A 25,941-nucleotide genomic window follows, 5' to 3' on the forward strand; every position below is an offset into this window, starting at 1 on the left:
TCTGTCTTTTAGCAAACAGGAGGCTTATCTGGGAAGATGTACTATTTATACCTGAAGAGGCTCAGGCAATGGAAAAATACTTTTTAAACCACTGATTGCATTTTGTAGTGATTTGAAAAAGAAAAATAATATATGCAACCTTTTATTTATTTGGTAAGAATTTGTAATTTTGTTCAGACACTGCAAAAAGCCCATTTTTTGGTGAAACTAATCAATAAGCAAATCTTTCAATAAAAATGAGATATTTTTTCAAATCATGTCTATACTGGGCGTCAAAAACTGTTACACCAAGGGGTCACATTTTTACCTCTTCCCGCCTTAAGGGATGCATTCCACATACAATGAATAACATTCACATTCTCCTCATTGTTTTTCCTATTTTTTTTTTTTTAATTACCAAGCTCATTGAGGTATCCACCATGTTTCCAGTCTGCTGGCAGTGTTCCTGTGTAGTCCATGACAGTCCGTTTTCCAGGCTCCATATTCTTCAGGTTCACAAACAGTTGGCTGGTTTTTGCCTATTTCAAAGGAAGGCAGGTAATAAAACTGAAATTGCAAGGAAGATGCTGAATTTCCAGGTGATAATCAGGAAGAGCAAAAATAAGCCAGATAGGAGGAGAGATTAGGGAACAGTGTAAAAGAAACTAAAGGCTGTCAGAGAAGCTTCCATGTTTTCCTGCTTTACCTTTGCCAAGGTCAGTCTCTCCACGTTGGTGACATGAGGTGGGCTCGCGCACTGAGTTAGAGTATGGTAACTGGGGTTAGAGAAATAGTGGCTATTGACATTTCCACCATTGGTGTGAGGAATGGTTTCTGGAAAGAAAAAGAAAGGAAAATGCACAATGGAAAATAACATGGAATTTCTTTCTTAAGTATGTTTTTGAAAGTGCTGCATTGATTTCTGAATCTGACCTAGAGTTTCTCAAAAAAATCCCAACAAACACAAATCCAAGTATCTTTTATTCATTCCAAGGAATTAGGGATACAGGGTAGGAAGTTACAAGTTCACGTCCTCGCTTTCAGCAAGGAGCATTCTCAAGGGTAACCTGCTTACTTAACTCATCTCTCTCCTGTGGTCCCTTGCTCTGTTTTTCCTTTCTAGCCATCATTACAGTCACTTGTACCATCAAGTCTGTACCAACATTTTCTAGTGCTTCAAGAACACCAAGACCTTTGCTGATTTGCTTTTTTTTAACTCTGACAAGTCCTCCTGCTGCCTTCTTCAGCTGCTGCTTTCCTTAACAACAGTGTTCAGAAGGCACAATTGCCTAAAGCTTCATGTACCCATTGAATCCCTCAGGCATTTTAATAGGTCAAAAATTCCTATTGGTTTCATTGCTCCTTCCCTTAATTAGTTTCAAACCTTTTGCTGTTTGTTTCTCTGCAGAATCTTGCCACTGATAGTGCAAAATCCTGAGTTTTTACACTCTTTCTCTATTCAAGTTGTTGGCATTGAATTTAAAGTCCCTTGTACAAACCAGATTTTGCTACCCTCCAACTGTATATAAAAGCAGGCACAGAGGATAGAAATATCCATGTTTAATGCAAAAAAAAGTCTGGGAGTGTAAAATATTGCACAGGAAAGCAAGGTACATGGTCACTTTTCTTTACAATTAACACATTTTGCCAGGGTGCAGCACCTCCATGGTATTCAAAAGCAGAATATGTGAATTCAAGCACTGTTAGGAGCAGATTTGAACACAAAGTCAAGACATGGAGGAAAAAACCCAAGTGTTCTGAACATCACAAACCTGAAATGGTGTAATCTGCATTGATGACCCTCATAGCAGGGGTGTAGGTCACGGTGGGCATGTGTGTGTCCTTCCCTTTCTGCTTCTGCCTGTAAATGATGAACAGCACCAGCAGGAAAAGCACAACCAAGACAAGAATGATGATGCCAGCTATGGCTCCTATCTGGTAGGAGTCAGCAGGGAGGGCAGTGCTGGTGCGGCTCAGGCTGTTCAGGTTTCCTACTATAATTACACCAGCTGGAATAGAAGAAGAAAGGAAAACCAGTGGCATAAACCCAGAGGCTTCATGTGTCAGTAGCAGAAGAAAAAAAATCACTTCTAAATCTAACTGTTTTAATAATGCCAGAATAGAACTCTGCCAGAAACAAATTGTAAATTTAAGGAAAAACACTTAGAATCTTCACAGAAAGGAAAAACACTTAGAATCTTCACAGGTGAGAGATGTTGAAAAGTTAGAACATTCTTTGGACAAAAGTACAGGGCAGGTAAAGCCCATGCTCCACCAACACCTTTGAGCAGCACAGCCCCGTAATTTCATTCAAATCTACACTCCAGTTATTTTGTTCCAGTTAATTATCACTGAGGTATCTAATTTCAAGCCTCTAAAACCTAAACACACCTATCAGATTCATTTAGTGAATGATTCAGAGATGGTGTTTAATAGGTGAATCCAGTTTCTGTGTGAAAAGATGACATTAAATCTATTAAAAAATATTTTAAAAATAAATCATAAATCTTTGGGCTTTTACCTTGATCACACCTGGCCCCTTTCCAGCCTGGGCTGCAGTAGCAGGTCCCCGTGATGTGGTCACAGGTGGAGTTGTTCAGGCACTCACAGATCTGGCGGCATCCATACCCATATGTGCCCTGGGGACACTCTGCACAGAACAAAAGCAAGCAGAAACTCATTAAAGGCTTTGGAGTTACAGGCCTGCAGCAACACAGAGTCCAACCCTGAACGTTCCTGTCAGTGGGCAGCAGGTGGCAATGCGTCATCAGCATTGGATCTCCCCTGGAAATGCTTCTAAGAGGAGTGTGCAGGAGACAGAGAAAATTTGTGTTTAGATGTGTATTCATCCTTCACCTACAATATTTCTAACACAGTGCAGGGAGGGATGAAGGGAAAAAAGGACAAAAAGGGTAGAAGAAAGCAGTGAAGAAATGGGCAAGGTGTGAATAAAGAGACAGCAGTCGCAGATCCCAGTGCCTGAAAAATCTTGTTATCATACAGGTGGGGCCAGACACCTGGACAGTGTCCCGTGGTGTGACAGATGTGCTGATGTAAAACAGCAGAAGGAAAGGGCCCTAATAGTGAGTCTAAAATGCACCAGACATTTACAGAGAAATAAAACTACTGCCCATAGCAGGCTCTGATATTGTAATGTATACACTGAGAAATTACCGACAGGAGTAGGCAAATGAAAAATGCTAAATTATGGAGAAGAAGGTAACTGAGAAAGTTGTACTTAATAATTTGTATTACTTGAATACAATACTTAATTACTCATCAAAGTGTCTACTACCTCATGTAAGTATCTTGGCAGAGAGTTACCCTATAGTGATAAATTATTTTTTACTGTCACCTCTTGGTACTGTGTGGCCTTGTCACATTATAGTAGCTCTGATGGTTTTAGCAAGTGTAGTATTTCTTCACTTCTGAAATTTCTCAGGAGTTCTGCAACTACATTTACTTCTTTTTGCTTTTTCAAAAGAATCTAGCTCATCTTTCTTGCATTCCTTATTTAGAATAATTTTAAAAGTAAAGTAATACAGTGGGTGTCAGAGAATGGTCTTGTAGTCTTGACAAATTTCAACTCAAGCAAAAAGCTTCATGTTTATGTTACGTCTTCCTTCTCTTGATTACACTCAATAAAACAAGTTTATAAGTACTGAGGTAAATGGCTGGGCAAAACCCATTATGTCATAATGTATTTTGGCATTTCAAGATCTGAATTAGAATGAATACCAAAACAGTTAGCTCAACATTGCTAGATCATTATTATCAGCTTGTAGAATAAGATACAAAATCCACAAAATCTAGAATTAGATTAGCCAAATTATTCAACGTGATGTTTTGACATCAAGAGATTATCTTAAAAAGTTATCTTTTTCTGAACATTAGTGATGTTTTGAGGAGAAACATAGATGTCACCAGAATGCATAAATTTGGGAGCACAGCTCTGTAAAGTCAGCAAAGGTTGGACAAACAGTCCTCTTCTGCTCAAGAGCCCAAGGACAACATACAACATTCTTTTAATGTTGTACAACATTACAGATAAAATAATGCACCAGTGATGTCAGTGGTGTTTATCCCTGATCTTCCTGAGAGCCACACACATGTGAAAACAAAATGCCACCTATGATGCTTTCACAAACCAGCTGTACTGTAAATCCACACTGCCAGGATTAATTTCATCCACCAGCACTGATGCGTTAGTTCTTATCTCCAGTTTCTCAACCATTAACTGTCACTGTGGTTTATACTAATGGATACATTTTGTTGCTTTCACAGAATGATAATGACAATTCCTTGGATTCATTTTGTTGCTTTTACATGATGGAGTAATTCAGTGTTCCTTTAGCATTACGCCCCAACCAACTAAAATGCAGTGCAAAAGAACAGACACCACAATCATAACAATTTAATCCTGTTGAGTTTTAAACTGTTTGGGAAAGCCTGTGGCCAGCTCTGTGCCCATCAGAACTGGTCCCAGAGGCCAGTGGCCGTGTCCCAAGGCAGGGAGAGGGGTGTGCTCACTGTGCTCGCAGTGCCGCCCCATGAAGCCTGTCCGGCATGTGCACTGCCCGCTGATGTGGTCACAGTCAGCTCCATTCTGGCACTGGCAGATTGAGGCACAGTCCTTCCCAAAATACCCCAGGGGACACCCTGCAACACAAGCAGAGGGATGAGGGAGAGGGGTGAAACAGCTGCTCTGGTAGTGGAAGACAAACACTCTGGTTCAGTGTGTTACTGAGGGCTCGCTCCTGCAGCTCCAGAAATGGAGAGTTCTGTCAGCACAAGGAACCAAGACCTGCCTTGTCTGGAGTGGTTTAAAACACACATCAGGCAAAAATGAGGTTGGGAAATGGTGCTGGCAAAAGTTTTATCAGAGGTTCTGAAAACAGGAGGGACAGCTCCTTGAAGAATGAGCTTCAATAGAGATTTGTGGGAGGAGGAAGAGGACACTTTGGAAGTCTGCCCATCAGTCAGTGAACCTCTGAACATGTTTCCTTCATAGTTTATACTGAAGGATTAAAAAAGCCAAAACAACAACACATTGTACCTGAGCTACTCACAAAGAAACCATTTCAGTATGAAGAAGACACACCACTGCAAAGAGATCATTATTCACCAGCAGGAAGCAAAAAAAACCCCTGATAGCTGACAGCTGAACCAGCATAGTGAATATCTCCCAGAACTGCATCCATATGGTCCTGTAATGTATCTGTTATTTCTTGCCACTGTGACATTACTCATTTGAAACAGCAAAGTTCTGATTTTATGAAAAACATGTATTTGAACACTGAATGCAAAACACAGTCAGCAATCCTATTCTTCTTGAGGTCAAACACAGGCATTGTGGCCAGGATCACAGCCAGTGAGGCAACCTGAATTGAAGGTAAAGCAAACTGAAAGTGTTTATACTTAATACAAAAAAGATTAGAAGTCAACTTTATCCACATTTATTTCTAACAAATGTTTATTTCTCAAACTTTGTATGAACTTTTAGCGAGCATGTGATGAATGCCACATAGTCACTACACTCAGTCACTGCACAGCTATTTTACTTAAACAAAAAGCTCTTGGGAGGAAAAATATCAGTATTAATGTACTATTAAATGAAGGAAATTCCAAAAGAAATGATGATGTTATAGTCCAGTGAAATCATCTTTCAAGGTTCTAAATAAAAACAGCTTCTGTATCAGTACTTGAATTCCAGGTTCAAGTTGTTCTAGAGGATAATTCTGTCACTAATGTTCAGATTAAGAATGAATACAAAATTCACTTACTCTGTGTGCAGTAAAGGCCAGTCCAGCCCGGGGTGCACTTGCACTCCCCATCATAGGCACTGCAGAAAGCTCCATTGTGGCAGTTGCACGTGTGGATGCAGTTTGGTCCCCAGTGGGAAGGTGGGCAAGCTGCAACAACCCAGAGCAATTAATTAACTTCAAACGACAAAGGTTCCTTCATGCACATGAATAGAGCTGCTTCCATTCACACATGAGCACTGCTTTGTTTGGTGTTCGCTGTTTTTCTCTCAAGTTCATGTTTTGGGCTGCTCTGTTCTGAGCTAACAGTCACAGATTTATTCATTCATTTAGATAAGGCATCATTTTACTCCAGGTAAAAAGTGCTGAAAAATATTAAACGTGTGAAAAATGCATACTTGATAGTCAGTAAACAGGACATTCATAGCAGCACTCTCGGAGAGAAAGGCATTAGGTTTCCTTTCTTCACTTATTTTTTACTCTGCAAACAGTCAAGGTGATACGGCTTTTAAAGCTCAAAAAGTGAAGGAAAACCAGGAAAGCTGAAACTCCTATATAGCCTAGAACATTAGACCCAATACCAAGCCTGCTTCTTGTGCTTCCATTGTTAAATTTCATGTATTTGCCTAAACATAATAATAGATAATACTAACAGAATAATAAGATAACCAAGTCTGTACCTTAATCTGGTCAATTCAGATGCTCCCATGGGTCCAAACATCAATATAGTATTTCTAAACACCAACTAATTATCCCCAGAATGAAGATTATTTTGCTCAAATCATGTCAACTCACTATGAGACAGAATTTACTGGCTGCTTTGGAAATGTCATGATGGATGAATCTGATGCTATGCACTGCCACTAGAACTATGAAGTGGTTCCAAAATACTAATTACTATACAGAGACAGCAAAAGATAATTTTCTTCATGATAGAATATCACTAAGTGAAGAGGGTACTCTAGGAATAGATCCTTTCTGTTGAGTAGAATTCTCATCTTTTCCCTTTAGTAAAGAAAGCAGTACTTTAAGTAGTATTTGGTATTTTAAAAATAAATAGTAAATTAAATAATTATTTAGTACTTTAAAAACAGTTTTATGGAAGTAAAGTGCCAGTTTTTCATAAGAAAGAAGAAACAGGTCAGACATTGAAGCCTTGGTTTTATTCCTGTTTAAATTTAAAAGTATTGTTTTGTACTGATCTGGTTGACTGAGACAAATAAAATTCTTGAATCCTTTACAAATTTGCATTATGACTCATGTATAAGTGGGCTGTACTTTTCCAAAGTATCACCTTTTTTCCCAAATTTCAGTTCATTAAAAATTATATTATGATGAATTGAAAAAAAAGCACTAAGTTTATTTTTTGTTACTTTCACTTCAGTTGTGCCTTATAATTATTTTTTATTGTTGTTTTGTGTTTTGAAATTAGTTGTCAGCTAAGAAGAAATGTAAATCACATACAGGCAAAAGGTTAGAAGTTTAAAAAAGGTCACTGGTTCTGAAAGAAATTAATGGAATCATTATTTTCCATGTGAACGAAAGGCCTTTATACAAAGCAAATAAACTTCCTCTGTTATGGTCTGTGAGCAAAGCCTCAATAAACACTTCCATTCATATTGCTGGCACCATTTTCTTGATATTGATTCAGTGAGCAAGTCCCTCCTCCTCCTAAATACCCCTATTCTGCTCCTCTCCCAACTACCTACTTATTTTACCGTAAAAATAGGGACCTTTGTAGCCACTGGCTTCCACAGGAATGGGCCCAAGATTTGTTTTAGTATCATACTGGGCTGTGCATGCTAATCACTTCACAGAATTTATCCAGGAAAGTTGTTTTTCGGGTTCTTTTCCCAAACTGGCTAGATGGTACCCTGCACTTGTTCAGAGCCTGTAAAACTAAAGCAGTCAAACCATAAATTATATAAACCAATGAGCCATGTTATTAAAAAATGCACTTCCCTGGAAACCTCAGCACTATGTCTGATGTTTCAGGATGTGCAGCTTTCATTCACACAAGTGGGTTGACTGAAATTCTGGCAGTGTATGTTTCAGACTGTGTGGATTTTTAGCACCTTATGGGATTGGATATGCTTCTTGTGAGAGTTTGCCTTAAAACAATTATTCCCTCTGATTAGTAAATTGCATAGACATATCCAGGCATATGGGGAGTGAGTATTTAATAAAGTAACTTTGCAAAAAATAGTAAAATTAGGACCTTCCCTTCTCCTTTTTAAGTCAGTAACGAAGAGTCCAATGAGTTCAGCACACCAAGACAATACTCATTGAGTGAGGCTGAATGTCACTAAAACTGTCTATCTGTGAAAACACTTGTAAGAGGAAGAAAGAGGAAAATCCATCACAGAGCTACAAGCACTTAAAGAAAAAGGCATAGTGAAAAATTTCTTAACAAAATGTTCAAATGCTTAGAGAGGACAAGGATGGTTGTACAGCCGGAGCACTAACCTGTGCCTGAGAAAATTTCAACTTTGTTTTTGGTTTGGCCAGAGAAGTTTAGGGTCTCTCCCTTATTTATCATAAAGTCCTAATTTCTGACTTAAGGCAGTGTTTCTTTACAGAAAAAAAAAAAAAAAAAAAAAAAAAAAAAAAAAAAAAAAAAAAAAAAAGGTATTTTAAATAACTGGATCCTGATAATTTGTTCTAAAATTAAAGGGAAAAAACCTCTGGTACTTACGCTGAGAGCAGTCACTACCAATCCACCCAGGATAGCACTGACAGGATCTATCAATAGGATTACAAGTCCCATTATTGGTGCAGGTGCATATTCCAGCACAGTTCTTCCCAAATCTGCCACTGGGACATACTGAAAAGGAATTGTCAGAATTAGAATTCCATAGTGATCCTAACAAGATTCAAATTTCTTCATTTCAGGAGAACATAACCAATATTTGGATCAAGAGAGGTATTGCTTAGTATAAGGTCAAAGTGAGGTATTATAAATTATGGTGAGCACAATTTCCATATTCACTATACAAACAATGCAATAGAGAGTATAGAGGGTTTCATACTGTAGGATGAAAAGATTCCTGATTTATAAACTGAACATTCCACAACAGAAAGTATCTTCGGTTTCACAGCTCCCAAGCGATGGAATGGAAATCATTCCAGGACTTGGTGAGTGTACCCCATAGAGCCTTTCTGGCCAGCTCTACCTTCATTGCAGAGGGCTCCAGTGAATCCAGGCAGGCAGTCACACAGGCCAGTGATGTGGTGGCAGGGGCCACTGCTGTGCACGCACTGGGGACAGGTCTGGCTGCAGCGGTGTCCGTAGAATCCCGGTGAGCAGACTGGAACCAGAGAGAACAAACTGTCACTGCTGCTGTCCTGCCATCAGCCACCCTGCAGGTCACCTGCTCCTGGCTTGGAACTGGCTCTGTTTTCCAGCTCTGGTGGTGGTTGTTGTTATTTGTGCAGCTCAGTGATTTACACTCCCAAAACAAGATCTGCTTCCACTCCTCAAGGATTTGGTGCATTCTGGCTCATCATGACTTTGTTGACATTCCATTACATGTCAAGCCACCCTGAACTTGGATAATGTTTGGAATGCATACATACTTTATTTGGCTGAACAAGGACATCTTTTGAAGCCCATCTGAAGTAACAGAAAGAACAGTTTTATCTCTAGATGAGTAAGGCCATCTTAGACCTTAATTCCTGATGTGTTTCTTAACTTGGAATTCAACTAGCCATAACTTCATTGGATAAAAAGCACAGATGTTTTCCAATCAACCTTTCACATGGTACAGACTCACTCTAACTTTCAGAGAACCTGAGACAAGAAATAGAGAGCTATCCAGTTAATTGTGATGCTAAAAGCACGAGTTTCTCAGAAAGAAAAAGAAAAAAAGGGGAGGAAAAAAAGGCTGCTTCTCTTTCTTTGTACATCTAATCCCTTTTGGCATTTACTTCCTGATAAACTAGAATATTAGGTAACAGATCAAGAGAAATACCTGAACTGCTGCAATTAGCGCTGACAAAACTACCTTGAAATCTTTCCAATATTTCAATTTCATTCAAGCTTTTAATTACACACTTTATATAAGTTATATGGCCAGGATCTCTCCAGAGAGATTAACTTCTCCAAGTGAAACAGTGCCAAAAGGTCTTCCTGTTTACTGAAAAGGCAGTTTCTGACCAGGATCCAAATTATTCGTATGACCTTTGTCTTCCCAGCCTGCAGATCATGCCTCAGAGGGGCTCTGGACTGGGAGCCTCTTGTCCAGGTTATAGGCACAGTTCCAAAACACAAGAGAACATTTTTACATGGAAATGTTACACTTTGGATGCACTGATTGACTGCAGGGCCCTTTAGAGATTAGATAGTGAGAATAATTACTGCTGACAGTCAGAAATGTCCAAGGAATACTAATGCCACACTGAGGTGGGATTTAGCAGTGCCATGTCACAGCCTTCAGCTTTAAATTTTTGCCATTCCTGAACTGATAGAACTTCACCTTCCTCTGGTTCTCCTTCTCCCTGACAGTGACCATTTGAGGTCATCTCCTACCTTTTAAGCTTCTTTTGGAAGAGCCAGAAGCATCATTGCTTGTTCTTAACCCACCTGCTCCCAGATCCTGTTGCTGGGAGACCTACTCTGGAAACTGGGCTCCTCTCCAGTTCCAGACAACTCACATTTCTCTCCCCTGAACACCTTTCCCCCACAGCTTCAGTGATTCATCTTGAAGACAGCTGGACTGCTGGCAAACTGTGACAAATCTTGGGAGGGCAGACTTATTATTTACCTCCCTGATTCTGGCATGATTTTCCTTAGTTCATCTGTATCTCTCTTTGTACAAGTTGCATGGGTACATTTGACATCCTCTACTTACTGTGGGGTCTGATCCCACTGACTATTCTTGCAAAACAAGCCTTAAAACTCCAAATATTAACTAAGCTATTGGTCCCTAGCAGAGTCAATGGGAAGGCTTTTAGTTTCTGAAACTCAAGCTTGTTTTATTTATCTGTATTACAAACTTAACACTCATCTATCACGTTTGAAAATTACTTAGAATGTAATCCCCTAAGAGATTTCTTAGAAAGTCATATTCATAACAGTGCCGCAGGAGAGACAGTGAATAAAAGAAAAGCTGCACCATAACAAAAAGAGCACTTCTAGGTGGAAACATTCATTCATTTAGGTAACCCTTTCTCTTCCTGAATATTCATGTACTTTGACAAAATGTCCAATCAAGGGGTGTTTCTTAGTCTTTCACACTACAATTAGGAAAGCATTATAATGTTGTATGATATATTTTCCAAGCACCTGAGGGAGAAATAGATTTTTCAAGCATTTCTGTTGTCCTTACTTCTCTGGCAAGTGGTGCCTCTGTATCCTGGTGCACATTCACAGATCCCATCATCTGGAGAGCAGGATGCTCCATTTTTGCAGTAACAAGGCAAGGAGCAATTTGGACCCCACTGTCCCTCAGCACACACACTGTCACAGTGAATACCTGCAACCACAAAGAAACAAAACATCTGTGAAGATCTCTTGTGCACAGTTAGGTTAAATCTTTGCTTCTCAAAGGGCCGAACTTGCAAACACAGCTCTTACAACCTGTCTATCAAAACATTACTAACATCACAAAAGTACAACAAGATAAACTTGCATCTCTGTTCCTGCCTTCCCCAGAACAGTGAATTTCCCCCATATTACAGTTTTCATGGGAGGTACATAAATGACTTTTGCTTCCTCCATAATGGCTGTTTCAAAACAGCAGGTTTTCAGTTTCAGATTTTATGTCTGGGAAATGCATCACTAAAGGTATTGCAGGAACTTTTCCTTCTGAGAATTCTTTGTGTCTGACATAATTTGTGTATAATAATGGGGTGCAGGACACGGAATGATTTCTAATTAGTGGTGAGCTGATTACTGCTCAGTCTCGTACAGAACAGAAAAATGCAGTGCACACAAAGGGTTTCCAAACACACCATGTGAGCATTCCAAAATGCTTAGCTGCCACAACGTTAAGGATGCTGGTCAGTCAGTGCTTTGTTTAACCTGCTTTGGTGTAAAACTGATTGTAAAATAGCCACAACCTGAATCTCTACACATATATCATAATACAAACTACCCATTACAATCATCCAATCAGTTTGTTTGCTGTCTTCTTTTGTTTGTTCGCTCGTCATTTTCTTCACAACGCAACAACATTAAATACAGTTTTCCTGCTTTTTAAGAAGCACTGTGCATGTTAAATGCCAGCAGGCACCACTGTGGAACTCAGACCATATTGTGTCTGCAGCACTTTGCATTAGCAATCAAGTTTTATTGTAATGCCTCTACTGAATGAACCCTCCACTAAGGGAAAAGTGGACTGGATCCAACCACAAGCATGTCTTTCTTTGTAAGTATTTCCAGCAAAATATGCCACAGGTTCAATGGCTGCCAGAGTCCTAAAAAAAAAACAAAACAGTTTTACATGCTATAAGGGAAAAAAAAAAAAAAAAGAATATTTTAACTTTGAAAGCCAAGATCTACTGCTTGTAAAAATCCTGAAAAATAATTACATGGTTTACTGATAGATCAGACTAAGAGCTAATTCCTCAACACCCTCAGCATGTACCTTGCAAAGCTGCCCATATCAAAAGACCAACTTTCTAATTAGAGAAAAGGAGGAACTCCAGACTCTTGAACTGTTTTTCTCTGCAGGACAATCAACAGACTGAAGAATCAAATATGTGTTTCAACAGATTGCACCAACCCGTGCCAGCAAGACAGAACACTTGACTTTAAAAATCCAGATACTGACAGTACAGAGGCCACCTCAAAACTCTGACTGCACAATGATCAACAGTACTGACCTAAAACAAACCTATTGTCAGAAAATGAAAGGCTGCTTACATTACTCCTTTTCCACTTTCTGCCTGCCTAGACAATATCATTCTCCTGTCTCCATATACATTTGAGAGGTAGTGCTGACTTGCTCTCAGCAGTCTGGTTCAACCTTTTCATTAACTTATTTATGGGTAAGACAATTAAAGAGAGGTCTGATTTTGAGAAATGCTGGTGCACAATAGTAGTATGACATCACTTCATTTTAATTCATTTTTATGAATTAAACAAGAAACAAGACCACTTCTTCCAGGTCCTGCTTTGCTTGGTGTTCCCAAACTTGAGAATTTGGGTCTCTAAGTCTGTGAAAACACAGGCAGAGCATCTCAGGGCTGAGCTCTGTGTCCATGTGAGGGTTATCTGCCATATCACACATAGCTGCACTCAGTGCACCCTGCTGCAAAAAAGACATTTTTCACAGCCTCAATGGGTGTCAGTGGTGCCCAGTGTATAATGGTCACTATTAACAAGCCAGTGGTTGCCAAGAGCTACCAAAGTGCATTATCTGAGATTATGTAGACCAGTGACATACAATAACACCAGGCTCAATTATACTGCCTTGATCTGTGCACAGAGGATGCTTTATGACAGCAGAGTGTCCGAGGGTGATGTGGGCATGCTAGGATGGGGAAGACAATGGGTCCCATGCTGTACAGAGCCACAGGGCTTAAAACAGCCAGCAACTACCATTAAAAATGGAAAAAGGGGAGAAAAGGCTCCTTCATTACACATCAGGGAAACTGAAAAACACCCCTTAGGGAAACTGAAAAACACCTGCCTTTTATCTCCCACTTCCACCCCTTGCACAGAGGTGGAGAACGGCATCACTCTACCTAGCAAATAAACTGTGGACACCAAATGTCACTGAGTAACAATGATGACAGCAGAACACACTGCAAGACTTCTGAACATGATTCTGTTTCACTGTATATTCACTCTTGATCACTAGGAAAATCCATTTCACTCCTCTGAGTGTAGCAAGGCAGAAATCATTTAGTCATTTACTGCATCTCTACTTATTAACACAGTTTTCAGTCTCACTCACTATTTATTTATTTAGGTAAGTTCACAAGGCACTTAAAAATAACTAGTTGAGTTTTGAATCTTTTATAGTTGTAAAAACCAAATGTGTATTTTTGAAAAAGAACAGGTTAGAAATATTAAAGAGATATTAAAATATTTTAAAAATTAATTTACAGAGTGATGCTTTTTAGGAAACTTCAGAGAAGAAAGTTATACTTTGATAGAAAAGCCAGAAATTATTCAGAAAAAAGAAGCATTTTTACTAGAACTCAGCTTAGCTTTTACAACAGTGTTACCAACTGGCTGATGACTGCCACAGTTTTGTGCAAGTATTAATCTCTTACACAATAAAATTGTTTTTATTAAGTTTTCGTGTTGGTTCTGATACTGATAAGGATATCTGCGAGAAAATGTTTTTGCCAGAGCTATGGACAAAGAGCTCTTTGATGGCCTTCACAAGTTGCTAGGCAATAGCTGAATGGTCATGATAAACTTCAGCTAAGCTGCTCTGAAGAAATGCTCGTGCATTTAATGCCCAGTGCTTTATGCTGGGGGCCTCACATCCAAATCAGCATTCCCCCAGCATTCGTAATTGCATGAATGAAGTGAAGAATTCTTTAGGGATGCCACTCCTTCTCTCCAAGCTAGCAGAGTATTTGCATACTCCCTATGCCGCATTTTGAAGTTGAGACTCAGTGATCCACCCAAGCCAGATCAACAAAGAGCTAATTTGTTTTAGCATTTGAAGGGGGAGAAAAAAATTACCAATTCTTTCTTACTATCTTCCCTGGCAAATTTACTACTGGAAAAAGTGTTGTTTTCCAGCTTACTGTGTTGCCATTAGTCTAACAAAAGGTTATCCAAACTTCAATAAGAATGTTTTTTCTTCATAAAGAACATATACTTGCTGTGCAATTTATGTTAACACACATGGAACTTCCCAGTATAACCCCTCAGCATTAAAACCTATTTATATACTGGTGTACTTCCCATATGTCAGTGTAAAATTGGTATGTAGCAGCCCAAACTAAAGAAGCAGCAAGACCTTCAAAGGCTGGAGGAATCTTGGTGTCATTAAAGCCAATGATGCTTTTCCATTATGGTCCAAGAGTTCACTCTTCATATTTGAGAAAAACTAACACTTATTTTCAAGGCAGTTGCGACTGCTGATGGTGGGAATTACTTTCCTAATTTCTCTGTCAAATAATGGATGTGCAGCCCAAAGAAGGGGAGTTGGTGGAAAGTGTCACAGGCACTATCTGTAAGTACGTACCCTACTATCTTGGAGGGAGGGAGGCACCTTGCTCCACTGCTGAAGGTAGCCAAAGGAACTACTAAAAATTGTCCCAAACTGAGGACCTAATGAGAGGATCACAGATTTTTCAGTAGAAGTTCAGATTTCAGGAGAGTCTGTGGCTGCAAGTTTTGGTAGGAAGTTAAGTTAGAAAAGATTGTCAACAAGATCTGAGTTTGAAGGCAAACATCCTTATCTGCAAATTCTAGTACTTTTCTCAGCAAATTTAGTACTTTTTGAGGTACTTCTAATAACTCCTGAAGGCCACACTTTCACTACATATTGCTATCTACTCCAGAAACTGCTCTTCTTTTCATCCATCTATCTATCTATCTATCTATCTATCTATCTATCTATCTATCTATCTATCTATCTATCTATCTATCTATCTCTAGCCAACAGGAAATAACACTTCTCCATTTTTTAACTTCTTTGTAGGAATTAAACAGAGACACTTGATCACTGATTTAAAGCTATTTTCTTAAAGGGTGGTATTTCTTCCACATAAAGATCCACCACAGCACACAAAGAACAGACACAGTAAAATCCAGATGTAGGGTAGTGCCAAACCTCCTACTGGAGAATTCCTCTCTCCAAGTTTGAAAAGCAAATTTGCCATTTATCATGAGAGAGAGCTAAGAGTGCAGCTCACTGAGTATTTCTCCCAGGGGGGGGTCTCGTACCTCAGGAGGCAGTGGAGGGAAAAACATGTTTTTACAAGACAATCTTGGCTTGGGTGCACTGATGCTAGAGCAGCAACTCATCTTTGCTCCAAAGGTGAGCAAGACCCACAACAAAACTCTTCCAATTCTGTTTTTTTGTTCTTTTTTTTTTTTTTTTTTTTTTTTTTTTTTTTTTTTTTTTTTTTTTTTTTTTGCTTTGTAGAAGGAGGAAAAATGCGTACTCATGGAAAGTTGAGAGTCAAGGCAGAGCTGCAGCCTCCCAGCAGACCTGGGTGTTTCCACCAATGGAGTGGGGTGTCAGATGGCAGATCTCCCCTTTACATTCCACCAAGAAATGTGCCTCTCAGAAATACTGTCAGAGGCACGTGGAAGGACACAGAAACAACACATCTGGTGATGGCTGAGATGAGTAGCGCCAGCAGGTGTCCAGCACAGAAAAAGTCACTGACATCCCTCCGGCTGTAGCTGAAGGGTCAACGCTATGCCTGCTGGTAAAATGTGAGCTGGTATTACTGCATCTGTCTTTTCCACAAACCACTGCCATTGTTTTGGTATAGATAGCAGACTAATGGTATTTCATAACCCCTGGCATCACATAGCCTTTAAATCGATTTTGAGAGTAACAAATGTCGCGCCACCCTGACGTGACATCTCACGGCAAATGCAAAGGTGGAGCTGCAGAGCAGTGATGTGTCATCAGGACACCCATATCACTGCAATTACACTCATAAACTGTCTGGAGGGAAAAAAAGCTTTTGCCATTTTAATTAATTAATCATATTTCTTTAATTAATTTAATTGATTAATGCTTTAATGCAAAACCTCAGTTTGCGAGAATGTGAATTCCCTAATCTTTCAGGAAGTTTGGGAGAAGTTTATTTTGACAGCTGCTTGCAGAACAGATAAGATTAAGGGATGAAACATTCATAGTGCTTGCTGGTTTGCTTGTTCAGAGAAGTGTTAGAAGTACCTTTTTAATGGAAGCTAACCCAAAGCTTTGGTATAATTTAATAGGAAAATTATCATTATCTATCAGGAGAGTATATTTTCTGTGTGTTTCTTCTGTTTTCTATTTTAATAGTTCTCACTCTTTTCCACTCACTGGCCACTGAGAAATGAAAAAGAATTTTTCCTCTATATTAAAAAGAAGTTATTTTTAAGATACAGTGAAAATGTCAAGGGATGAGAGAGTTTGGGGCAGACATCATCCTCTGTGTGGGCGGATGGCTCTCATTTGTGCCATCCTGTCATGTGGCTCCTGGATCTTGACGGAATGGTCAGACTGCCAGGAAAAATACATCACTCTTAACTCTTCCTTCCCTAAACAGAATTACTTTGCTGCAGAGGGAAAACAAGATCAAACTACAAAAGAGCATAGGATTTCTAACAGGGGTCCTGTAAACTTAATTCTCTTTTGTTTAGGATGAAACAGAACCCAAATGAAAACCAGCAACTCCAAATAAAAACAGAGATCTAATGAAAGCCAATTTTAACTATTTCCTGAGTCTTTTAACATAATAGTCAAAATCTGAACTTACTCCTAAGCAGAACCCAAGAAGGGAAAGAGAACATCTTGGACATACTCAGAAACAAACTTAACAAAACTAAACCCTAGAGCATCTCATTGTTGAACCAGTGGGGAGCTGCAGCTGTGCCTTGAGGCTGGGGCCAAGCCATCGTGGCCATGTCAGCAGCTCAGAGCTCCCTCACACCCTGACCCACCCTCTCCCTGCAGCCTTTCCTGCTCCCCAGCCCTGTGGGACAACTGTGTCACTCCTTCATTTGCTTCAGAAGAGTTACATAAACTGTTCCCTCTGATGAAATTCTCTGGGGGAAGTGCAGATAGCTGTTCTGTTCACAGGGCTGAGGAAAATGCTGTGTTTATAGCACCTTCTTGGAAAGTCTGTTAAATAAAGTTACTGTGACAACATCAAACGTTTTGGGAAGTTCACCTTAGTGTCACAGATTTATTTGTGCTTAAAATCAAAAAATACTCAAAAGTTCACATTTTTAAGCTTCCTCAAAATGTATTTATTTTTAACACAAGCTTTCCAATGGTTTTAAAAAACTAAATCAACTTGGGTTAGATAACCATTAAACTGATCTGTTTTTCCTTCTTTTTGTTTTTCAACTAGGTAGGTAACATTACCCACACAAAACTAGTATGTCTGAGGGTTACAAACCAAACATAAAAAAAAAACAAACTAACTAATCAACTCTAACATATTTCCTTCCATTTTAGAAGCTTCTTTATTTTCCACATATCCTCCACCTGCTTCTCCACACAGCTCTGTGCACAACTTTCCTCCTTAATCCTACAATCTTCTGCTATTCCTGCAATGCACTGTTACAGCACAGCTATTTGGGAGCCCTTTCCTGAAGTATTCTCTCTTTTTTTTTTTAATCATTCCAAATATAAGCACCTGCACAAAGCCTGGATTCCTCGCTGGGTATTGCTCTGACATGTGAAGTGTGGGAGGAGGACTTTTCCAGACACTGAGTATAAAGTGAGCTATGCTGTGGATGTTGTAAAGTGTGTCTAGACATCACTAACATGTCAAAACTAGTCTGTCACACACATGCTGTTCTGATGACATCATCCAGGGATGGGGGGCTTCATTTTACCAAAAATGAGGCCTGAAGTCTCTTTCTTGTTCAGTCTTTTTCCTTTCAAAGAATGAAGTAAGATTTCACTACAAAATATTACTATATTATGTCTTTATCTTACTATATACTATATAATGTATATTATTGATGTATTATCCTTTATCATACCTGAATCCAAGCACAGTCGAGGTTTGTGCTGCACTTGAAGCCTCTGTCGCATCCTGAGTTACTTCCATCACACTGGCCAGATAATTTTTATAACCTGTTATACATAACACTGCTAGATTTTTAATCTGACCTTTCAAAACTTCCTGGATATATTCATTAACCCTGATTGTCTGTCTCAGTTTTACAAGACTCATAGTATGCACTTCAAGCTGTGTCTTTAGGACTTGTGAGCAGCTCTACCTACCTGCACTGTTAGGATCAGCAACTATTCACATATTCTTATAATGAGTATTCTTTGATTAATACTTTTTAGTAATTTATGAGATCCCATTTTGAGCAGATTCAAATGTAAGTTTGTGAAAATGTGTCCAAACACACACACAATTACCTGAAAATTACTTGAAAGTTAAGGATATTAGCATCATAACAAAATAAACACGAAACAATGTCAGGAAAAATAGCAATGGCTGGCATGAGGCTAATAGTATTTTTTCGTTATTCGGTCAGGTAGCTTCCACTATTATTTTTTTGCACATCTGAGCATCTGAGTGGCTAATGGCAAGTCACAGTGCAGCTTGTGGGAAGAGAATTGAACCAAAAAAGTCCTGCCTCAGTTAGGTGAGTGCTGGTTCTTGAACCTCCTCTCACTCACAATGGTGAGACAGGCCTTCTGAAAGAGCTAATAAACAGAAAAAATGAGTAAATAACAGATAGCTTTGGTCTCCTAAAGCAAAGCAGGAGCTCTTCTTGCATGTGTATCTGTATCCTCTAGAGATTCCCACTTCCTACAGTAATCATAGATTTTCATCTGAAGAGAAAGTAGAAAAAACAGCAGGTAGGCTGTAATCAGCTACAGTTAATCAACCTGAATTGTAGACATTGAGTATTATGTACTTCAAACAAAATGACAATCCATCCACAGAGCTAGGAAAAACGAGCATAACAAAATAAAGGTTTGGGAAAAAAACAATAGTAAGACTGTATCTATCTGAGGAAATTGTAAGCCCACCTCGACCTACTTTGTCTGAAAGCACCATAGAAAAAAAAGGAAAACAATTCTATCATGAATTTGCAAGTCAGTTAGACTGAACATTAATTTATAGAGGAGAGGAATATGCCTGAAATCTCAAATAAAACACAAATTACTGATTTTTAGAGCATAAACATACTTTGCTCATTTAAGGTTTGTTTTTCATGCTGACTCCTCTGGAAGAACCCACACACACAGGTGATGTGAGATCTGATGCTTGCAACATTGCAGCATCACAGTGAGGCAGCAAGTCTGGAATACTCCCAGAGGGGCAAACTTACAGCATTAACTAAACCTTACTGAAGATAAAAGAGCTCTTCCAAATTTAAAGATTAGAAATCCTTGTGAGACTTAAAACTCCCTCCTAGAGATAAAGGGAATATTTCATGATAGCTGCTTTTCCACCATGTTTTCAAAAAATCTTGCTCTCCACCGACAAGAGGGTGCAGTAACAGTATCAAACACAAATTTTGGTGAATGATTTGACTGACACAGTTCTTAAAATCTCCATGTGAAAAAGAAAAAAACAAATTGTGAGAAAATTTTCATATAGGACAAAATACATGCAGAGAAATTAAAAAAAAAAGGTTGAGACATTGAAATGACAGCACAGTTTCTGTATGGTTGTCTTGGTTTGAGACAAGTTAGGAGGTTGACAGGTTAGGACAATGGTTCATCCTCTTCTTGGCTGCCTGAATGAAGCTTCCTGAGTTCCTGGACCATCTTGATGCTTTACCCCAAAGCTGCCAGAACAACCTTGGATATTTATAGTTGATCACTACTTCTGTAAGGAATCGTGTAGTGGAGGTTGCCAGGTTTTAAAGTTTCCCTTTCCATTCCCAGTTTTCTGCAGATCTCACAGTGGACAAAGCTTACCCAACTGCGAGTCACAGGAGGGACACAGAAGCCACAGACCAGGACCCTTTCCCCTTCCAACCTCACAAACTCTTCCTTTGCCCACAAAAGCAAGTCCCACTGGTGGGGAAAGTCTGGTTGTGCTTCCCAAGGGTGTCTGCTGTACCTGACCATCCTGGGAGGCAGCGGCAGTAGCCCGTGGTGGGGTGGCATCCGTCCGCGTGGCTGCAGTCACAGCGCTCAGCGCAGTCCAGGCCGTAGGTACCGTCCTGTGGCAACACAAAGCAGAACAACCCACAGATGAGGGCAGCTTGGAGTTGGAGGAGATGCAAGTTATGGTCACCTCAGCCTCAAAAAGCAACCACAGATCTCTCCCGAATCTCTAGGCTGATGTTAATGCAAAATACTTGTGGTGTTTGGAACATGTCAGCATCCTACACTTTCGTCTTTTCATTTAAGAGGGGGAGATAAAGAATGAATTATGCTCTCTTGAAAAATCCCAGACTAACTCAATTAAGTCTCCTTTCTGCATCAAACCCCAAGATCTCTGCTTATGGGTCAAAATGAGTACCACACAGAGGCATAATTTTTACAAAAATTAGTGAAAACCATTAAATTATGAGATACCTTCAGTGTGAGGTTCATTGCATAAATAACATAAGCTATCATTTTGTTTTGATTAGAAACATTTCTCTTTTGATTAAAAACATTTCTCTCTGCACTACAACATATACTCCATCAAAAAGAGATAATCTTTGGCTATGGGACAGTGCACAAAACAGAACTTCTATTTTTACCTATGCAACATTTTTTGAACCAACAAGAGATTAAAGCTACAAGTTGAATTACCCCATTGGGTATTTCTTTTTTCATAAAAAACATCTGAATATTTGAATTTGCTTTTCCTGCATCTTCCGTAATAGCCGACACACAGATTTGTGGATAATTTCACACAAAATCAACCAAAGAAACTGAGAAAAGCAGAAGAGCAGATTCTTTACAATCCCCAAACAAGGCAAAATATAACAGTCAACTGATCTTGAATAAAAAGCATCAGAATCAAATTAAAAAAAAAAAAAAGGAGCATTTAAAAAAGGCCAGTACAATTTCTAGTAATACTCCAGGGTTACCCATACCAAAGGCATAAGAGGGAAAAAAAACCATGTCAGGTTTAAACCCCAATCATTTACATTCAAGGCTAAGAATTGGTATCAGATACATTAAAAATCAGACTGAAACCTATATGAAAATTAATCTCCTGTTCTTTGATGTTCACACATACATTCCAACCAAGTGCCATTCAACTGCCAGTCTTTCAAGTCTAAAGTAGAGCAAAATCTTAAATTACTTCAGTGTAAGGAGCCTTTCACTCATCTCAACAATACATGTTTATACACAGAAAAAGAAAAGATTAAGCATTTCCTTTGCATATAATCAGACTTGGAATGAAAGGAAATCCTCAAATATGCTGTTGAAATGCAGTATTTTTAGCCTGCTATGTACTTGTACTGAAGTCCAAACTGTAGTTCAAATATTGAACAACAATCTGGGCAGTGGTAATAATGTTTTGAAGTTACTGAAACAAATTGAAATACACTGATTTAAATAAAGTCTCTGCTCAGACATGAAAAAAATTTCAGATAGCTGGAATTATTTGAACTATTTTTTATAAATTATTATATTTATTATTATTTGAACAAACCATTTCTGTTTATTCCCTTGCTCTGGAATTTTGAAGTACGACTTGCATTTGAAATAGGCAAATGCTTATGGACATTGTTTGATGCAGATGGAGAGAGGGAGAGAAAGACAATGAACTTGGGGATGCTGAATTATCTGATACAGAAATGCTTTTAAGCTATATTTTACTGAGTTTGGGATATTGATGCCACTGCTCTGCAATGATGCATGTCTTTTTAAATGAGTTTTGGAAGAGCTAATGCAGCTTGGGAGGCCTCATCACCCTTCAGAATCAGGCACTAAGTGATAAACAGAGCTGCTTGAGGAAACAGAAAAATCAGTCTTCTAATGGAGATGCATTGTTGGAAACACTGCACAGGTGGTACTGCCATCAGCTTTCCAGAACATATTTCATTTTCTTTGCCACGTTACTCACTACAGGAGTGCTTAATCTTAAAACCAAAAGCTAAGCTCCTGAGTGTTTCTCGTGCACTTCAGGAAAACCAAATTTCACTGAAAAAAGGTGATTTCCAGTTCATGTCATTGCTCAGTGAACATTGTCCAAATCAAAAGAAGTTAAATGTAGTATGGGAGGGGAATTTACAGGGTGTGTGCTCACTTCAAGTGTTTCCTTTGCAGTTATATCAAACCAACAGCCTGCTCTGCAGATATATTGCAAAAGTTAGCGATTGACAGGGGAAGGGACAAGAAAAGCGTAGAGCAGTTTATTTTAATAATTAGTTTTGTTAGTTTGAAATTTTGTTAAAAATTTTCCAGAAAATTGCAGTCCATCAATGAAAACAGTGGACCCTGGGAAAAAGCCCAGTTTTAATAAAATATTTATCTTTTTTTTAGTGTATGAAATATAATTGAAACTGTAAGGTTACATGATAAAACAAATCCACTTGGAATTTTAGAATTTAAAAACTTCTGAAATTATGTATCTGAATTTATGTATTTTATTTCTCCAAAGCTGCAGATTAGAAGGTGGAACACAACTGATAAGGAGCATGCCACTGTCCTCACAATTATCTCTGATTTTCCAAAATCTGGGAGAGAGCAGAAGTCAAAGCCCCAGTAGACAAGCAAAGACTTGTCATTGAACTGAGTGGTAAGAGTACTTTCTCACTTCTGACTGAGGAGGAATGAAATTCTTTATGCACACTGTAACACAGCTGTAAGAAAAAAAGTAATTAAAATGACATTATTAGATTTGGGATATATTTTTGCTATTTTTATACTAATATTGCTATTTTTATACTTTTGCTATTATTTATACTAAAAATAGCTGAACAGTAGCAATTTGATGAAGAAATGCTAGAAGAATTGTTAGTGCCTGTCCTTGCCCCCACCCTGTGTGCTCCGAGGGGCCTCATTCCCATGGAGACAGAGAATGAGAGATGCCACTCCCTGCCCAATATTCTCCTACAAAAACTCAAAATTCAATGGAATTATTAAAGTACCTGGCAAGGCAGTTCACATTTCTCTCCCCTCCATCCCGGTGCACAGGTACAGGTTCCATCCAGAGCATTACAAGCCCCTCCATTAAGACACTGGCAGGTCAGGTTACAGCCCAGTCCCCATGTGCCACTGGGGCAATTTATGGAGCAATCCACACCATGCCAACCTGCCAAAAAAAAAAAAACAAACAGGATGAAAGCCAGAAATTAATTAGGTTTTCCCCCAGTCCTCTCACAGGATGCTTGCCTCTGCCTGCCATGGGGCATGTCTCTGAGATGGGCAATACTGAGGTAACAGTCACTGCAGGATTTATCAGCAGCTTCAGCTGAGGGCTTGTCCAGTTGGAACAAAGGTGTTCAAGGGCACTTTGTAACATCTGTGCACAGCACACATCTGCAGATGGGTGCCAACAAGCAAAAGAGACTGATGGAAGATCTGAAATGGAAATAGGGACACCCTGACATTTCACTGAGAAGCTCTAAACTACACTGAGAGTGTTAAGATGTAGCCTGAAAGTAATTAGGAAAATTTTCCCTAGGCTCAAGCTGCTGCTTTCATAATGTTCCACCAGCATTCAACTCAGATAGTCCTGTAATATGTTTTAACAGGTATTGAACAAAACAAAAAACAAAAAACAAAAACAACCAAAAAAAACCACAAAAAAAAAAAAAAAGAGAGAGAGAAAACAGAGAAAACCTAAAAGTATTGCAGAAATTGGATTCTCCAGGGAAACAGAAAAGACTTTTTAGATGATTTCTGTACTCCTCTCCAAACACAGAAAGAAATGTGATGAAAAATAGCTCTAAAATGCAGCATTCACCTCTGATCATGCCTGATAGCAATGGTTTGCAGACTGGATAGACTGTGATGTGAATAGATTTTTAAAAATGTGATCATGCATTGGATCCAAAGAGGAACAGTGTGGGGCAGTCAGTCACATATTATCACCACCAGTGACACAGGCCAAGTTTCTAATTTTGTACATTGTTTACAGTAAGTGGAGGGAAAAATAATTCTGCACTGAGACTGATCAATAGGCTGTGCAAAACACATGCACAGAAATCAGGCTGCCTCGTGCTTCATTGATAACTTCAAATTTAGGGGTCACTTCAGGAAAAAATGTATTTTTAGTAATTTGGCTGGGAAATTGAGACACTTTCCCTCAACCGTCTTCCCAGGATTTATAATCTTCCTTTGTTTACGTGACAAGTGCCTAGGTTCTGTGTAATTTTACTTTTTGCTGTCTTTTTTCACTGTAGTACAATTAAAACTGCATGGGGTATAGGAAGAGAGGATTCTGCACTGCCCAAGGAGTATATTTCTCTTCAAACCTGGATGCTTTGCAATATCTACCTGGACAGGGTTAAATCAGCCCCACTGTCTCTGGTAAAAGTAGAAGTTCCACATTTGCTGTGCAACTGAAAACAGTGTCAGTCCCTAAAAATTTAGCAGCTATTTGTCCAGCACACTCTATTTAGATGGGATGTTGGGAAGGAATTGTTCCCTGTGAGGGTGGGCAGGCCCTGGCACAGGGTGCCCAGAGCAGCTGTGGCTGCCCCTGGATCCCTGGAAGTGCTCAAAGCCAGGCTGGACACCGGAGCTTGGAGCAGCCTGGGACAGTAGAAGATGTCCCTGCCATACAAGGGTGGGACAAAATTATCTTTAAGGTCCCTTCCAAGCCAAACTGTTACCAAATCCTCCAAAACCCTTAGTATAAATAAACCCCTCTAATACTGTCTTTCTGTGTCTGCAAGTCAGGCATTGCTTTATTCCTGGTCAGGGTCTGTGTGTGCGGCTGACAAAATTCTGGCCTCCACACAGATGCAGACACAAAACATTTTAAGCTGCTTGTACATTTTTAACAAACAAAGAAATTATTATTAATTTGTTCTAAATTATGTAATTCTCTTTCATTACTTAACATTCTATCCTCTACTGGTAATTGATTCCTCACTTCTCCGGCTAATTAGTCTGCATTTTTCACTCTTTTTATTACCTTTTCACCAAACAGGGAGTTTCCAACATACATATATGGAGTATTTGTTACCTTGCTGTCTTCCTCATTTTCTAGTTTCTGTAAAATGTCTTTGAAGCCCATAAATTCTGCACTTTTATTATTCATTTTGAACAACAGATATCTCTCTGTCTCGCCCTCCCCCAGGTTTTATTCATTGAAGCATACCAAAGTCAGCTAAGGAAAACTTGAAGTCTCAGTAACTTTTCTCAAGCTGTATTCCCACAATAGCAGCTTATGACAAACTTTGCTAAATTTTGGCTAAAAGTGATTCAAAGCTAACATACTGCTTACAGTCAAAATATTGGTTATGATTAATTAAAAACAAATTATTGAAAGTTAATGAAAACCATTAATTTAAAAAAAATGAAAAAATGCTATGCAATTTCCAACAAAACTTGTCTGGGATTCTGTATGATTTTGATTAGGAATGCTGACATCAGAGAAAGGCTACACCCCACAGATCTCCTGAGGAGAGGAGAGGAGAGGAGAGGAGAGGAGAGGAGAGGAGAGGAGAGGAGAGAGAGGA

General features: G+C 39.0%; 1 protein-coding gene across 1 annotated transcript in view; it reads right to left on the reverse strand.

Annotated features, from left to right (window-relative positions):
• Positions 1-24,229, reverse strand: part of LOC306816638 (uncharacterized protein) — a 32,577-nt gene extending 8,348 nt beyond the window's left edge. The window contains exons 1-12 of the mRNA XM_079333061.1: positions 24,219-24,229; positions 23,401-23,564; positions 20,424-20,526; positions 11,069-11,215; positions 8,915-9,049; positions 8,437-8,565; positions 5,763-5,891; positions 4,510-4,638; positions 2,501-2,629; positions 1,752-1,988; positions 686-813; positions 398-518 (exon numbers count right to left, since the gene is read on the reverse strand). Coding sequence (XP_079189187.1) covers positions 398-518; positions 686-813; positions 1,752-1,988; positions 2,501-2,629; positions 4,510-4,638; positions 5,763-5,891; positions 8,437-8,565; positions 8,915-9,049; positions 11,069-11,215; positions 20,424-20,526; positions 23,401-23,564; positions 24,219-24,228 — 1,561 coding nt within the window. The 5' untranslated portion in view covers position 24,229. The remainder of the gene's footprint in view (positions 1-397; positions 519-685; positions 814-1,751; positions 1,989-2,500; positions 2,630-4,509; positions 4,639-5,762; positions 5,892-8,436; positions 8,566-8,914; positions 9,050-11,068; positions 11,216-20,423; positions 20,527-23,400; positions 23,565-24,218) is intronic.
• Positions 24,230-25,941: the final 1,712 nt, after the last annotated feature.

This window comes from Erithacus rubecula (genome assembly GCF_903797595.1).
Source record: "Erithacus rubecula genome assembly, contig: scaffold_765_arrow_ctg1, whole genome shotgun sequence".
Classification (NCBI taxonomy): Eukaryota; Metazoa; Chordata; class Aves; order Passeriformes; family Muscicapidae; genus Erithacus; species Erithacus rubecula.